The sequence below is a fragment of the Marmota monax genome, unplaced genomic scaffold (assembly GCF_021218885.2).
Source record: "Marmota monax isolate L192 unplaced genomic scaffold, Marmota_monax_Labrador192_F-V1.1 WCK01_AAM20220418_F8-fsc00203, whole genome shotgun sequence".
Classification (NCBI taxonomy): Eukaryota; Metazoa; Chordata; class Mammalia; order Rodentia; family Sciuridae; genus Marmota; species Marmota monax.
This window is the reverse complement of record NW_026694787.1, coordinates 3,087,401-3,105,719: the sequence shown is the minus strand read 5'-3', so window position 1 is coordinate 3,105,719 and position 18,319 is coordinate 3,087,401. Positions and strand designations below refer to the sequence as shown.

Sequence of the window (18,319 nt, the reverse complement as noted above, 5' to 3'; positions counted from 1 at the left end):
CCAGTGTTTGAGTTCTATGCTTAGATCTCACTTAAATCTCAGCAGTTATTCCATCACAGAAGACCAATTTAGGCATGTCTAAAGGCCCTTGAAGAGTCAACAAGAAGCTTCAATATTTTGAGGACTTTTCTCTGAAAGAAAATATCTAGATGGTCACAGTATTCAACTTATTCAATTTAGCGTTACAGCCAATAAATAGTACCATAACTAAAATAACATAGAAATCTATAACAACTTCTAAAGAGTTATAAATTTTCACTTATGTGTAGATTTTACTTAAAACTATCGAAGTATCAATTTAACTTGAAAAACAGAATCAAAACCATTCAAAATGTGTTTTAAATAGCTGTTATGCCCAACTTTTAGAAAAATTGCCTTTGAAATATGAACAATGGAATATACCATGTAAAAAGATTCCTTAGGGCACTAGGAATCAAACCCAGGGCCTTGTGCATGCTTAACACATTCTACCACAGAGCTATATTCCCAGTTCTAGTGTATAAGTTTTAATTGAATAGCTATTATAAAAGTAGTTGAACCACCCCCCACCCTTGACCAATGCTTATAGCAACAAGGCTTCAGTGGTCCAAATGAAATTTTTAGCTTGCCCATATTCTCCAGTGTGCACTGGAACTAAGACTATGATGTTGGGGCAGCCCTCAAGAATTCTAATCATAGCCTTTCTTGACTTCTAGTTCTCTTGCTGTTCTGGCTGCCACTCTAGTTAGACATGAAGTCCTAATATCACCAATGCTAACCACAATGCCACAAAAGCAGTTAGAACTAACTTCAATAAAAATGAATGAATTAATAAATGAATATGTAGTTATGTATTAGCTTACCACTATTTCCTGGTGGTTGCAATACATCTCCTGTTAGGCAGCACCACCCAACTGGAAAAATATCTCGACAATCATACTTGCACCAATAATCAAATGCTCCACTCCATCCATCAAACGTGATATGAACTTCGTCTCCTCTAACATTTCCAATGGTTGCAGGACAGATCAAGTATGGGTTTTTTCTGTCAATAGCTTCCAGTTTCATCCCCACTTTAAAATTATTTATGGGTGGCTTTGGTGGTTCCTACCAAAACATTTTTTTTTAAGTTTTCATTGTTAAGATGTATTAAAAACCATTTGCTCAAGTATATTCTCTTATAATACTTAGCACACAAAAAGTAAGCTCTATATTTATCAATTAATATGGGAAGAAATGCATTCTCACAGATCTGAAACTATGCTACACTTGCTTCCTTGATATTCCTCAAACTTTTCAGACAGCACCTGCATGACAGTCTTAACCATGGATATTCTCTCTGCTTGAGCACTTCTTCTGTAGATATTTGCTTGGTTAACAATCAGATCCTTCAGGTTTCTGTTCACATATCACTTTTCATTTGAAACTTGCCCTAATTCTTTACTTTACTTAAAATTGTACAAAACCCCTTCCCCCATATGGCTCTCTGTATCCCTTCATACACACTCTCTCCCCTCCCCTCTTTTTGCATAGCACATATCATTTCTTACATGTGTCCATGTTTTGCTTTTTACGTTGTGTTTATTGACCGTCTCTCTTTACTAGCATACAAGTATCATAAGGGTAGGTATTTTGGGTTGCATATGAGGTGTCCACCAAAAGCTTTCATGTTAATGCAATATTGTTTGGAGATAAAATGATAGGACTTTGAGAGAAGTAACCTAATCAGTCCATCCTAGTTTCAGAATGACTGGGTGTTAACAGTAGAAAGGTGGGGTGTGGCTGGAAGAGGAGTGTCACTGTGGGCCTGCCTGAAAAGATACATCTTCTCTGTGGCCCCCTTCCTTCTTGGGCCAGAAAACAACTTTAATTGCCAATCCAGTAATTTAAAAAGTATTTTTGCTTTTTCATATCAGAGAAGACAAAGCATTAAGCATTCCCATTAACACAATAAAAATATAAGCTGTTGGAAGTTTTTTATGACACTTACCTGCTTAAAGAAAGTTGCAGGTGCCATTTCAGATCCTGTCAGTGTTCGCAAAAGGAACATCGGCCATGATGATACATTCATCTGGTAGCCTATTTTAAAAATGAGAAATCATGAAAAAAGTCCCCCTGTGATACTATAGCAAGTTAGTATTTAAAAAAAAAAACATGTTTCACTCATCATTCTTTTCCAGAGAATGACCTTCTTATCTAAGGACATAGGATACAGGCAAGAGGAGCAGATGCACCCTCCTCTCATTGTTACTATCCCCACTGTACTGTCTGGCAACAATGCTACAGTGGGGTTAGCAACTTTTTCTTGTTGGTACTGGGGATGAACGCAGGAGTGCTTTTACAACTAAGCTAAGTCCCCAGCTTTTGATTACAGGTGTGTACCACCACATGCAGCAAAACTCTATTTTAGAGAAGCTACTGGCTATGGTTTACCAATGAACATGTATATCTGTTGGGGATCCAAGACAGAGACTGGAAGAAGTTCCATTTTACCAATAACAACGCAAGCACAGGTAAAGATTTCAAAAGACTTTTACCCGCCTTTTTCCCTCAAAGTCCCTGGTTTCTTCTTTTCAGAAAGACAGTTTTCTGTTGAACTCAGCAAATGTACATATACAGCAGTACATTTCATTGTATATAGATTTAATATACAAAAAACCCAATGCTAATTCTAGTTAATTTAAGAATCTAAGAGAAGTATACTAATATCAATAACTTAAGCTGAATTGTATTAAAAAATAAGAGGGATTGATGAACTAACAAAAGGACAGAAAATGGATAGATAAGTAATAAAGCAAGTATGATAAAATGATAATGGTAGAATCTAAGTAGTGGGTATGGGGGTGTTCACTGTAAAATTCTTCTTTTATGTATACTTGAAATTTTTCATAAAATGTTAAGAAAAAAGACTGCTCTTGTTTCAGCAATCTAAACATGATCTTAGAATTCGTATCAGAAGCTATCAAAATAGACTTGATAGTTGTCTTTGCTAGAGATCTCAACATCTGGCACAGGCAGCAGGAAGACAAGAGGGGGTGCTAATTTTACCATTTTCTCAGGACAATCTGTTTCATACAACACCTGCCTATGCCCATACCAGAACTGGAAAGAAGTTAGCACGCATCCTTGATGGATAAATGCATTAAGATAGACAGGCATATGAATCACTAATAATGGATGCATCCATTATTACATGCAAGAAAGTTAAGGTAGAAAAAGCCATCTTCTAATAATCCTGTACAAAAACCCTCCAACTAAGGAAAACAACTGCCATTAGGAAAAAATGAGTGTATGTACTTGATTTGTTACTTACTCTTATAATAAATCAACATTACTGATATCTAATAAATAGCATTCTCAGAAGAATATTCCATAACCATCATTCTCTGGTCCTTCTGCTTAACTTTTATCTCATCTTATCATGCACCAAGATTCTCCTAAAGTTTTAAATCATCTAAAGTCATACACAAACTAAAAAAAAAACACCAAAAAACCCCACCCCAAAACAAAAACAGATTAAAGCACATATAAAAAGTTTTAAAACAGATAAAACTAATCTATAATATTAGGAAGTCTGGATGCTAGTTATACTTGGGAAGGGGTAGCTTATAACTTGGGGAATCAGCAGAAGTGGGCTTCTAGGGTTTTCTATTTCCTGATATGAGTGGTAGTTATACAGGTATGTTTGTTATAAGTTGTATACTTAGAATTTATACACTTTGGTTTGTATGTCAAAAGGAAAAAAATCTTAATAATAACCTTTAAGATTTAAATAAACAAAGTCTGGGGTTGTGGCTCATTGGTAGCATTCTTGCCTAGCATGTGTGAGGCACTGGGTTTGATCCTCAGTGCCACATAAAAATAAATAAATAAGGTCTGGGGTGGTGGCTCAGTGGTAGAGTGCTCACCTAGCATGCGTGAGATGCTGGGTTTGATCCTCAGCACCACATAAAAATAAACTAAAGATATTGTGTCCAACAGAACTAAAAAAAAAATGTTTTTTAAAAATAAATAAAGGCACTGTGTTCCATCTATAACTAAGAATTTTAAAAAGCTTTAAGTAAACAAAAATTCAAAAAGGAAAACTAAATAAGTTGTTATATTAAAATGAAAATTAAACTATTCAAAAGTGCATATAGACCAAACTGACACAAATTGTGAATTTCTATATACACTGCCAAAATAGATAGTAATCTATAAGTATTGTTTGTATTTAAAAAAAATATGATAAGTAATTTGAAAAAAGAGAATGACCATAAATCTGGTTATGCATTTGAAATACTGACCATTGTAATAGCTTTATTTTCTTTAAATAAAATGCAAAAATAGCTGGGCATGGTGGCACACGCCTGTAATCCCAGCAGCTTCAGAGGCTGAGGCAGGAGGATCTAGAGTTCAAAGCCAGTCTCAGGAAAAGTCAGGCACTAAGTAACTCAGTGAGACCCTGTCTCTAAATAAAATACAAAATAGGGCTGGGGGTCGTGGCTCAGTGGTAGAGTGTCCCTGAGTTTGATCCCTAGTACCCAAAAAATGTGATATGAAGAAAAGGCAAAAAATGGGCTGGGGTTGTGGCTCAGTGGTAAAGTGCTTGACTTGCACGCATGAAGCCCTGGGCTCAATCCTCAGCGCCATGTAGAAATAAATAAATAAAAATAAAGATATTGTGTCCATCTACCACTAAAAAAATTTTTTTTAAAAAAAGGAAAAGAAAAAAAAACCCACATATACCCTAAATCATCTTATAACATATCTCTGACTAGTTTTTTTAAATATTTTAGTGCTGAGGATATAGTTCAGAAGGAAAGTGTTTGCTTAGTAAGTCTGAGGCCCTGGGTTTGATTCCCAGCACCACCCAAACATAAAAAAATATATATTTTTAAATTTTTTAGATGTTGATGGACCTTTATTTTATTCATTTATTTATTTATATGCGGTGCTGAGAATCGAACCCAGTGCCTCACACATGCTAGGCAAATGCTCTACCAGTGAGCCACAACCCCAGCTCAATAAGTATAAATCTTAAACCAATTTTTTGGTGGGAAGGGGCAGGGTGCTAGGGATTGAACCAAGAACTTTGTACATGCTAAGCACAGATTCAACCACTGAACAATACCTGGAAGCCTAAATCATATTAGTTATATTAACAATTACAATAAGGCATTATGAAAATATACTGCTAAAAGAGTAACCACTATTGGGCACATTGGTGCATGCCTATAAATCCAGAAACTTGGGAAGGTGAAGCAGGAGGATCACAAGTTCAAGGATAGCCTTGGAAACTTAGGCTTGGGAACTTAATGAAACCCTCTCAAAATTTAAAAAAAATGAATAAATAAATAAATAAAAGAACTGGGGATATACTCCAGTGGTACACTGCCCTTGGGTTCAATTTCCTGTATTGCAAAAAAATAAAAATAAAAACCAATAACTACCAATCACTCAGAATGTAGAATAATCAAACTAAATCATTTATTTTCCACATAGTATCATGGTGTGCTTAAATTTAAAAATTTTTGCCCTAAGTAAGAGTCACTATCTTTTTATCTTTTAAAGGCTTAGCCAAAATTGAGTGTTATATATTTGATATCTTAATCCCTTTACTTAAAGTTCCATCCTCTCCTCCTTTGTAAAGACCTAAATGTAAGTCCCCTAGTGAACTAGTAGTTAGGATTTGGAGCTCGCTCTCAAAGTTACTGACTCCTATTTCTCTCACTCTGATTTCTTCCCACTGTAGGTATAATGAAATTCTCATGTTTGGACCTGGAGTTCACCTATTGTTCATTTCATATCAAAAATGCTGAATGGCTCAATGATCAAAATTGAGAAGGCTATAATTCGTACAAAATGCTACAAACTTCTTCCTCAGATGGGGTTCTTGATCTGAATGTGTAATCTAAAGCTGCACTTAGCATTTCAAGCTTGAAGATTTAGCATGAGCACTGTCCTGAAATGGGACTCTTTGGCAAACATATGCCAGGAGTACTCAAGTCAAACTGCACAACATATGGCATGGAGTTTCTCTCTCATCATACATTCTACACAGTAACCACCTGACTTGTGAGCGTGCCAGAGAGATTTTTTAGAGGTCACTTAAAATTATTTCCACTAAATATCACACTAGTAAGAATATGTTATTTTTTTTAAATGGTTTATTCTTACCCAGTGGAGGCTGAAGTAAGTCTCCTTCTTTTTCACATGTCCCAACAGGCTGTATGTCCCGGGAATCGACAAGTCTCCAAAAATCATTTCTGTTGTCACTGCCATCCAGTCGTAAACGTAATCTGGCCCCAGTAATTCCAATAACTGTAGCAATACATACTGAAGTAACATTGCGAGGGTCACGAGCTTCCAATTTCATACCAACTTTGAAGTCATTTGCTGGTGGAATCTTAGACTATAATTAGATAAAAATTTGTCAAAAATGCATCAACTTTAAGAAAAACAGTTATGTTACCAGAATACCTGGGAAACATTTTAAGTACGAGTCATAACAGACAGTAACTGAGGTCAAACCTATCAGGGTCAAGAAAAAAATTCTCTCCAAACTCTCTCCTTGGTTTGACATGCAGTATAAAAACATTACCCATTGCTAGTCTTACTCATTTGCCCACATACCTAAATAGAACCTCTAAAATTCACCTTGAGGGGCTTTCTGAAGTAAGAATGCAATTAGGCTGTTCCTCTTAGAAAAAACCTACTAGCAGATCATCGTTGCCTATGATAAAGTCCAGCTGCTCAGCACAGTTTAAATGTTCCCACACCTTTAACCTCACTTCCACACTATCACTTCCATCCTCTTTGTGCTTCAAGCTACCCCAGGCTATCCCTCAATATTCAGATTCTTTCACACCCAGGTGCCTTGCCTCTGCCTCCCCCTCTTCCCAACAATCTCAAATAGAATGTCTTCTATTATCCTTCCCGGTATAAAGGTATCACACTTCTCATAATTATTTATTTACAAGTTTATCTTTCCCTCCAGATGGGTAATCATAAGGGCTTAGTATACCTGACATAAGAATAAATTATTTTTATTTTTGGGGGGATTGAACTCAGAGGCACTCAACATCTGAGCCACACCCCCAGCCCTACTTTGTATTTTAATTAGAGAGGGTCTCACTGAGTTGCTAAGCACATCGCTGTCGCTGAGGCTGGCTTTGAACTTGTGATCCTTCTGACTCAGCCTCCCAAGGTGCTGGGATTACAGGCCTGTGCCTGGTTTACATTAATATAAAAAACATCTACAAAATTTTGGCATACCTGTCTGAAGCATTCTGCAGGAGCACTTAAAGATCCAGTCTCTTTCAAATATTTGTCCCACTGAAAATCATCTGGAGAAAACACATGTGCAAAACAGGGGTGAATGAATATACATATACATACATATATATATATATACATATGGTATGCATAGTAGTTTTCAGAACCATCTGTTTTTTAGTTAGAAAACTCTTTAAAAACAAATACTTCCTAAAGAGCAGATTCAAACATCCTGATCTACATTTGATTAGCAGCATGGAAATAAAAAACAAGACAATTTCCTAATAATAATGGCTCTGATACAACCCAGGTCCTTTCAATGTATTGAGAAGTAAAGCACAGTGATTTAAAAAATGTCATTAGAAACAAAGGAATTTTTGTAGAGTAATACGAAGTTTATTCATCTACTTCAGATATGAATTTATTCAAGAAACATGTTTATACCATTTCATCCCATGAATGGGAAGGCACTTTGTTCTTCATGGGGAGCCGAAGGTGTGTAAGTATGTGGTCCAACAGAATTTTGCTCTTATAATGTTTCATGGAAAGAAAAAATTCTGAGAACCAGAGTAGTTTCTCAAAGGACTATTAGATCCAAAGTGCCAAGAAAATGTTAGTAGAGCAAAGCAGTTAGCTAATCATTAGTGTAGTCAGGTATACAGATTATTTTAATGATCTACATTTTCTACAAACTCTTAATGTCTACCCCTCCCCATTAATAACATATCATAATTCCAGAGAAGATCAAAAAACAGTGTACTTAGCTGGCTTGAAACAATGTATGTTGCCTGACTAGTTAGACTTATCAAAGGATAAATTTTATCTCTAAGTAAAACCAAAGTAAAAATTTCAGAATAAAATATAAGCTTTGACCTTTTCTATTGCTTAGCTTTTATATTTACAAGTTTATTGTACATATTGTACCAAAAGCAATAAGAGTTTATTTTAATACTAAGTAAGAAACAAAACCATGTTGTATTAAACTACTTTAAAACCTACCATTTTGCACAGATGATGTGCTTGAGTGAGGAGTTTTCTCTTGACTCTCCTTCTTGACTTCCATTGAATCTAACAAAAAAGAGAAAATAGTCAGCAATACCAAAAAAACCACATAGTTTTACGTTGAAACAATATCTTTATTTTACATTTATGTGGTGCTGCGGATCAAACCCAGTGCCTCGTGCATGCTAGGCGAGGGCTCTACCACTGAGCCACAACCCCAGCCCATGAAGTTATTCTTAATAGTAAGTTGTATTTTTTATAACTTCCTCATCTTCTGCATAGGTCTTACTATTTTCTAATAGTAAGTTTTAACTTTTATGACTAATACCCTCATCTTCTACATAGTTCTTACTATTCACTTTATAATTTGCTCACTTCATTTTGTTTACTGTATGTCTCACTCTACTCAAATGAAAGCGCCATAAGGGATTTATTTTGCCTGTCTTGTTCACTAAAACAGGAACTGGCATGCAGAATAAGCAAACATTTGTTATGAATGTTATAAACCAAAACGAGCTGATCCTTATAATGTATAAACTAATATATCCTAATACATTAGGCCCTGGGTTCAATTCCCTGAACCACAAAAATAAAATTGCAAAAAAAAAAAAAAAAAACCTTTCCAAATCAAAGTTACAAGTCCTAGAAATAAAGTGTATGCTTCTGAGTATTCAAAATATCACAGGGAATCTAGAATGCAAGGTAATTTGATGAACTAGGCAGTTTTTCCTCTGTCTTAAGCTAAAGGTCTCAAATAGCCCTGGATCCTTGAGACCTCACCAAATCTAAGATACATCATTTCATCCACAGATATTAAAGTATCTCTGAAAGGACTTAAAAAAACTGAAGCATAATACTGCCATTATACCTTAAATATTAGTTAAAATGCCTTCTATCATCAAATAACCAGTAGGTGTTCGTATTTCTCCAACTGCTTCGATTATTATAAGTGTATGTATGTTGGAATCACTCAATGTTCCCATATAGCAATGGTTGATATCTCCCTATATCCTTTTGATCTGTAGGCTCCTTCTCCTCCTCTTTTTTACCTTTCCCTTGTAATGTTTTTACTGTTCTTGATGGCAATAAACTAGCTAGTCCTTTAGAGTTTTCTAATTAGAATTTTGCTCACTCCTTTCCCCTAGTATTGTGTTCTTCTGGTCCTAGTAAACAGCCATGGATGGGTATTCCTAGACATTAGTTTATTAGTGGCTACAAAATGGAGGGATTCTAATTCTAGCATTCATTCTTGATTATCCAGAAAACATGTTTTTGTGTGTGGTAATAGGGACTGAGCCCAAGGATGCTTTACCACTGAGCTATATCCCCAGCCCTTTTATTTTTTGAGACAGGATCTCCCTAAACTGCTGAAACTAGCCTTGAACTTGTGATCCTCCTGCCTGTCTCCCAAATTACTGGGATTATAGTCATGTGTCACTGAGCCCAGAATATCCAGAAAACTTCTGTAGAGAGAAACTTCCTCTCTTCAACCACTCAGTTACACTGAGGTACAGATCACAAAGGGAAGACACAATTAACATATTATTTTTTTCTTTATTCTTGAGTTTTCAAAATGATAAATTGGATCTCTAGCAATCTCCATGGATGACCAACAGATACCTTCATTTCATTTGTTTTTATATGGTGCTGAGAATCGAACCCAGGGCCTCACACATGCTAGGCGAGTGTTCTACTGCGGAACCACAACCCCAGCCCCCAATAGGTTGTACTTGTGAATTTTTTAGTTTTGTATCATTATGAATTCATCAATTTAAACATACTTTATATATTTTTAACAATTGCTGTTTTGGCCTTATTGATGCTTTGTCAAGTAAGTAATAAACTTCTTTTTAAAAAGCCTTTCAGTTTTATTTCAATTCAGTATGGAATATATTTAGTCAATTAAAAATAAAAACTTAACAAGCAGGGTTTTTTTTCCTTCATAAATTGAGATATTCCCAAACACAACTGTGTATATATTCAAAGGATATGAAATCAGCATGTCAAAGACATCTGTACTCCCTCGTTCATTGCAGCATTTCTTATAATAGTTAACACATTGAATCAACCTGTGTGTCCACCAGCAGGTAAACGGATAAAGGAAATGGGATACATACTCACAATGGAATGCTGTTCAGTCTCAGAAAGGGAAATTCTGTCATTTGTGACAACATGGATAAATCTGAGGGTATTATATTAAGTAAAATAAGCCAGGCACAAAACAAATACAACATGATCTCACTTATATGTGGAATCTAAAATGTTGAATTTAGAGAAGCAGAGAGCAAAATGATGGTTCTAAGAGGCTGGGCTTGGGGAGATGTTTGTCAAAGGACACAAAATTTACATTGCACAGGAGGAATAAGTTCATGAGATCTATTGTACATCATGGTTATAGTGATTAATGACAACATTTTAAACACCTGAAACTTGCCAAGAAAATAGATTTTAAGTATTCTTACCACTAATGAGAAACGAGAGCTAATGCATGTTAATTATCTTTTTATAGTCACTGAACAAGTTATATACTATATCTCAAAACATCATATTCTACACCATAAATACATGCAATTTTTACCTATCAAAAATTTAAAAATATCAAATATGCAAATTAAACCTATCCCATAACAATATTTTGCTAACCAAAAAAGATCTAGGAAAAATGATAAATCAGGATGTGGATAACAGGGTCACCTGGGATGCTGGTGGCAAGGGCTCACCCTGTGCAGAGAGCCTCTTGTGCTCTGGGTCAGCCTGATCTCTGCTGCCATCTCCTGGCCAGTCGCTTAGCCCAACCACATCTTTGCTTCAGTAGATTAAAGATGACCTCTGCCTGGAACAAGCTACCTCTTCTTCCTCACCTGGCTAATTTCTCCTATCTTACCATGGTAGATGCTGGCATCATTTTCTTTAGGCTTTGTCCCTCCATTCCTCCTCTATATTCCCTATCCTCCCTTTCTCTATAACTGCTCAACTATTTTTCCTTCTTCATTCACTTTTCCTTATATATTTTTTTAATATTTATTTATTTTTTTAGTTGTAGTTGGACGCAATACCTTTATTTCACTTTTTTTATGTGGTGCTGAGGATCGAACCCAGGGTCTCGCATGTGCAAGGCGAGCATTCTACCGCTGAGCCACAATCCCATTCCTCCTTATATTTTTATTTGTTGTTTCTAGATATACATGACAGTAGGGTGTGTTTTGACATGGAGTGCAACCCATTCCAATTAGGATCCCATTCTTGTACATGATGTAGAGTTACACTGGTTGTGTATTCATATATAAGTATAGGAAAGTTATGTCCAACTTATTCTACTGTCTTTCCTATTCCCATCCCACCTCCTTTCCCTTCATTCCCCTTTATCTAATCCAATGAACTTTTATACTTCCCCCCCACCCTGCCTTGATATTGGTTAGCATCCACATATCAGAGAGAACATTCAGCCTTTTCCTGGGATTGGTTTTTTTCACTTAGCATGATAGTCTACATTTCCATCCATTTACCAACAAATGGCATAATTTCATTCTTCTTTATGGCTGAGTACTATTCAATTGTATATATACCACATTTTCTTTATCCATTCATCTATTGAAGGGCATGTAGGGTGGTTCCATAGCTTGGCTACTGTGAATTGAGCTGTTATAAACATTGATGTGGCTTCTTAAAGAAGGACCTAAGAATGATAACTTTCAAAGTAAAAGATCTACTTATTGGTTATAAATGGGGAACTCTTTTAATTATGTGAGTACTTAAAAAGGGTTATATGGGCTGCTTTCTGTTTAAAATTATTTGATTTTTTAAAAGTACATGCTTGTATTTACCTAAAAGTTCCACAGTAAGATTTTCTGAGAAAATGTACAGACATGACTCCTGCTCTAGAGAAATTCAATCTAGTTATAGACACTACCCTAAACTAATATACTTAACAAAATTTAAAGGACAGCATTCATTTAGCCAGAGAAAAAGTCACGAAAGATACAAGACTTCAAGGAGGAACAAGATTTAGCAAGGCAAATATGTGGAAAATATATAATGGAAAGGGAAACACAACACAAAGCGAAGTGCAAATGAGCGTGGCATATATACCGAACATTAAGCAGACAAAATGGAATGAAGTGATTTTTAACCACTTATACTAGAGTTACAAGATCTGGATTCTAATCTTGGATTTATCACAAAATATTGTATAACTTGTTCACTTAACCTCCCTCAGTTTCAGCTTTCTCATTTACAAAACTAGGATAAGACATGATTGCCTCTAATAGTTATTCAGTTCTAAAATTCCACTTCTAAGCACTTAATATTTACTGATTAAAAGGCTTTATTCCAAAAGTTCAGTATACCACACAAGTAACTAAAAACATCATCTTTATATAAGTAAAGTCTACCTTCATTTGCTGTTCGTCCCATTGTATCACTTCCTGGTGTTCTCTCCTACAAGGGGGAAAAAAACCCACAATTAATGTCTCCTTTTAGTGTAATACAGTGCTGAAGGGTAGTAGTTAGAAATCAGTGATAGAATCATTATTTCCATCTCTTCCCCTTGAATAAAAATGATCAGATTAGAAGATCAATAGTTGGCTGGGGGAAGAGGGATTGAGGAGTGATTGCTAATGGACATGAGTAGGGGTATAGCATTTCCTTTTTGGGGTGTTGAAATGTTCTAACATTAGATAGTAGTGATAGCTGTGCAAACTTGTGAATACGCAAAAAAAACTGAATTGTAAAAAAAGGTGAATTTTATAGTGTGTGAATTATATCAACTTAAATATTACATGAGTAAAACAGTAAGTTAACAAAGTTGGTATTCAAACTGAAGCCTATCCCAAAAGCCCACTTCTATCATACTATGTTGCCAAGAGGTAGAAGAATCATGACTGTGTTGGTTAAACTTTTAACTCCAAAAGTCAAGTCCTCAAAGGTAAGTATTAGACTGTCCTTCCACTTCGAGAGCTAACCTAGTCAGAAATAGGCATATGAAGAAAATACAGTATAAATACTATAAAAAGATGTTATGTACATAGAAAAACCTAATGTGATAAATTATACCTACCCTCCATAACTCTGTGTGACTGTAATAAGAATATGATTATGTGTACAAACTATAGCTGATTCAAGAGACTACACTCAAGCCTCACATCCCTAAAACTCACTTCTTCTGACATCTTTCTCTTACTAACAACTACTTTTCCAGGTACTTGGCCTACAGTCTCAGATGTTTTTTTTCTTTTTTCAATCCCACATTAGTCACTGGCCAACATACTTCATTTCCCTATCTCCTGCCACATAGGGGTTTCATGTCTTCATGAACTTCTACTTAGTTTGGTACCATACCTACCTAGCTTGTCTTGTCATCAATGTCTTTCTCTATCATAACCTACTTGATACATAATAGCAGATATAGTCTGGGCTGTTTTCTTCCTTCTGCTTCCACACTGGCTATGTAACTGAGCAAAAAAAAAAAAAAAAAACTTTTGTGGAACATATTTAAGGCCCTCTACAATTTCAAAGCACCTGCCATCTAACACCTACCACTATCCTCTGTAGTAACCAAAAAAAAAACTAGTTTTAAGCCAGGCGCAGTGGTGCATGCCTGTAATCCTACTGCTTGGGAGGCTGAAGCAGGAGGATCACAAGTTCAAAGCCAGTCTCAGCAAAAATGAGGCACTAAGCAACTCATTGATACCCTGTCTCTAAATAAAATACAAAATAAGGCTGGGGATGTGGCTCAAGGGTTGAGTGCAACTGAGTCCAATCCCTGGTACCAAAAACAAAACAAAACAAACAAACAAAAAATCCAAACACCTCTGTTTCAATAACTTATCATATGGTTCTAGCTATGTGGTATACTCTTTCCTCTTCTGCTTCTTGAAATACTATTTTAAGGTCTAACATAAATAGAATCTCCTTCTTGAAGCCTTTCATGTTCCTTTCTCCATTACCAGCATCTGTTTCCAGGTGTGATCCAGTTATATAAAGAACAAGTATTTAAAGAATTTTTTTGATGTGTTTGGTGCTATGTGGATAGAAGATACACAATCTGCCATAAAAGTGAAAAATCTACGGCAAAAATATCAGCAAGCAGTTATTAAACAAAACAAAATACAGGCGTTAAAAGAGAGGTAAAAGTGGTGCTTTGTGGAGAGGTAGATAGAACAATTGACCAGGAAAATACAAGAATTCTCAAAAGAGAGAATCTTTAGTTCCTTAAAGATGACAATTTCAATGTTAAAATGCAGTGAGTTATTTGAAGGCACCACAAAAAGTGAGCCCATGTCCAGTACAATATAGCCTAAGGATTCTTTTAAGGTAAAGATAAAATCAAAATCATTTGTCCTAAATATACCTAAATACACTTTGTTTCACTATAGACAGCCTTTATCATTCTTCACTCAGGTCTATGTAGCTTCCATGTTTTATTACACTGATCATTAAATGTTAAATGAAATTATTCCCTTTAAGAGAATATTGGGGGGGGGGGGGGGGCGGGGGCCGTGGCTCCAGAGGTAGAGCACTTGCCTAGCATGAGTGAGGCACTGGGTTTGATCCTCAGCACCACATAAAAAAAATAAAATAAAATAAAGGCATCTACAACTACAAAAATTTTTTTTAAATTAAAAAAAGAGAATATGATCATGAATATATATATTCCCCTATATATACATATACATACACACACACACACACACTCCATTAGCACCCTGAACAATCCTGATCCCAAGGTAGATTCAAAGTGAACGCAAGTGAATATTCTATAATATTCATCAAACTTTAATAAAACATTTCTTTTCTAACATTTGAAATCTATACATTTTATTAGAGATTTGTTTTCTCTCCTAACTCTCCCCCATGATTCCTATTTCCAAGTTTTTTTTTTTTAGTATTTATTTTTTAGGTGGGGTTCTTTTTTTTTTTTGTCTTTTTGGGAACTGGGGGTCAAACCCAGGGCTTTGCGATTGCAAGGCAGACGCTTTGCCACTGAGCTATATCCCAGCCCTAAATATTTATTTTTTAGTTTTAGGTGGCACAATATCTTTATTTTATTTTTATGTGGTGTTGAGGATCGAACCCAGTGCCCCACGCATGCCAGGCAAGCGTGCTACCGCTTGAGCCACATCCCCAGCCCCTATTTCCAAGTTTTATATTTGGCATACGCAAAGGTGTAACTTCTCACTCAAGGTAACTATTCAAACTGTCATGCACTATACAAATAAAACTGTATGTACAGTAAAATATTATATCTTCCTTTTTATTAAAAAAGGACCAAGTCTTGGAGGGGAAAATAAATCCCTAATGAGAGAATGGAGAAAGATTCTATTTCAAAGAAAGCTTCAAATATACAAATGGTTTCTCTACTGAGCTTTCATACTACAAGAGCTAAACCATTTAAACCAATTCAACAAAATAATCTTTTTCAATCTCATATGTATAAGTGACTTTATTAATAGACATAATAGACATGTAGATATAAATTTCACGTATTAAGGGTTTATGCCCATAAGAAACAAGGCAAGGCCTCATGGCTTCTGAGAGCTCCCCTGCAGGATTTTCAGGCTGTTTCCACACTGCTGTTAACAGGTACCAATCAAAGCAAGTCTTGTATGATACAAGACTTACCTGACCACCTCTCCTCCTACATTATAAAGTGATAGAGAATACAGTCCATACACTATTCTTCCTTGTTGTTTTCCCACAGCTAGCACAATGCCTGTACTTAAAAAGTAGTCAAATGATCACTGACAGTAAATAAAAAGTGACTAAACACTTGTTGCAAATGAATACATAAATCTGTATAGTATTATATAAGTAAAAGATTATTTAAGCAAAAACTGTTTGGCAATTTCTTATAAGTCTACACCTACCGTATACCAAATATTAAGAGTATGCTACCTACACTATTATATCTCATTTTATTTTCATGACTACACTGTGAAATATATGTAGATGCTGTTAGCCTTATTTACACATGGGAAAAATAAAGAATTTGGGTATTGACATAGCATTAGTACTAACATCAGAGAATAAATCTTTTTTTTTTTTTGGGGGGGGCGGGGTACTGAGGATCAAATCCAGGAGCACTCTACCACTCAGGTGCATCCCCAGTCCTCTTTATTTTGAGACAGGGTCTCAAATTGCTGAGGCTAGCCCAGAACTTGTGATCCTCCTGCTTCTTGATTTTCCATGTGTAAATTAAAGCTGTTCCTTATCCTACCAAAGAAAGCAGCTGTCATCTACTAATAGCATTATCACAAAAGTTATATATTCTAATTAAAACCAAAAGAAACTTAACATTACCTTGGGCTGGATAACTTTGAGATAATTATTCATGAATATATTACTTCCTTTAAGATAGGAGAGCACTGAAAATAGTTTTTGACCCTTAGTGAACCAAAATAGCCTTGTGAATCCCTAAAAAATGGATTTTTCTTTTTTATACATTCACCATCATCCACACTCCGCCCCTCCAAATCAGAATACATATAAGTAAAAAAAAGAAAAGTCACCTATAACCCCATTATCAAATAATACCTATCGTTAACCACGTGTTGTATATCCTTCCAATTTTTAAAAACCACATATGCAAGCCCATATACAAAATATATTTGAACCCTTTTTAAATGTGCTTTCCAAATGAAATTGTCCATTATAAATTCATAAGGCCAACATTTTTAGCTAAAATAAAAACTGAACAATGAATAAATAAATGCTGCCTAAAAATCCATGCCTCAAGGAAAAATTCCACTATTCTCAAGTTTGATACAAATCAGGACAAGTTATTGCTTATTTTGCAATCTAAAAGACCGAAGTGCGTAAAATTTACTAGGATTTGGGGGTAATTATTTAATCAAATATTACTTTTTTAACTTTATTTATTTTTATGTGGTGCTGAGGACTGAACCCAGTACCTCATACGTGCAAGGCAAGCACTATACTGCTGAGCCACAACCCCAGCCCCTCAAATATTACTTTTTGATAATGCTGATCACCAAAACTTTTCACCATTTTCTATATATTTTTGTAGTTGTAGGTGAACACAATCTTTGTTTGTTAATTTATTTTCATGTGTTGCTGAGGATTGAACCCACTGCCTCACGTGTGCAAAAGCTACAGCCCCCGCCCCTTCTATATATTTTTCATGTCTTATACTTTACTGTTTTCATGTCTTATACTTTACTGTAGCAGTTCCAATATAAAAAATACACTTAGGATAGAGCTTCTTAAATTAAAAAAGATAAAAATATACTGGTTAGTTGGAAAATTTTATTACTCAAACTGAATGATTTCTCTCTGGACTTCCTAATAGTAAAAATGAAAAGAAAAACTTGGGTTATATTAATCTTCCTACAAGATAAAGGTACATACAAATTCAACAGGAAAGGCAAACATTTTCCTAAGAATGAATACTAGGAGGAATCTGTAAAGATCCTGATATTTAAAAAAAAAAAAAAAAGTGAGTAGGTGCTACTGGCGCATGCCTGTAATCCCAGTGGCTCAGGAGGCTTAGGCAGGAGGATCACAAGTTCAAAGCCAGACTCAGCAACGCAAGGCGCTAAGCAACTCAGTACTCAGTGAGACCCTGTCTTTAATTAAAATACAAAATAGGGCTGGGGTTGTGGTTCAGTGGTTAAGTGCCCCTGAGCTCAATCCTCAGTACCCGCCCCCTCCACAAAAAGAAATAGTGACTAAACAGAAACTATCATTTTTTTGTTTTTAAATATTTTCAGTTATAGATGGACACAATACCTTTATTGGTGCTGAGGACTGAACCCAGTACCCTCATGTGTATAAGGCAAGCACTCTACCTCTGAGCCACAACCCCAACCCCCAGAAACTATCTTTATCTATAATTTGAGAAGGAAATAAAAATGAGGGCTGGGAATATAGCTCAGTTGGTAGAGTACTTGCCTTGCATGTACAACAAGGCCCTGTGTTCAATCCCCAGCAACCCTCCCTCCCCTAAAAATGTTCTACTGTTTCTCTTACCATGTTTTTCAGTCACAATAAAAGGGTAGAGGGGCTGGGGTTGTAGCTCAGTGGTAGAGCATGCACCTTGTGCGTGTGAAGCATTGGGTTCGAT

At 35.6% G+C, this 18,319-nt stretch overlaps 1 protein-coding gene across 1 annotated transcript in view; it reads right to left on the bottom strand.

Moving 5' to 3' along the window:
- The window catches only part of Scml2 (Scm polycomb group protein like 2), a 66,696-nt gene that overhangs the window by 39,649 nt on the left and 8,728 nt on the right, over positions 1 to 18,319 (bottom strand). Inside the window, exons 2-7 of the mRNA XM_046425860.2 lie at positions 12,630 to 12,675; positions 8,236 to 8,304; positions 7,237 to 7,307; positions 6,139 to 6,373; positions 1,970 to 2,058; positions 843 to 1,086 (exon numbers count right to left, since the gene is read on the bottom strand). Of these exons, the coding sequence (XP_046281816.1) occupies positions 843 to 1,086; positions 1,970 to 2,058; positions 6,139 to 6,373; positions 7,237 to 7,307; positions 8,236 to 8,304; positions 12,630 to 12,675 (754 nt within the window). The remainder of the gene's footprint in view (positions 1 to 842; positions 1,087 to 1,969; positions 2,059 to 6,138; positions 6,374 to 7,236; positions 7,308 to 8,235; positions 8,305 to 12,629; positions 12,676 to 18,319) is intronic.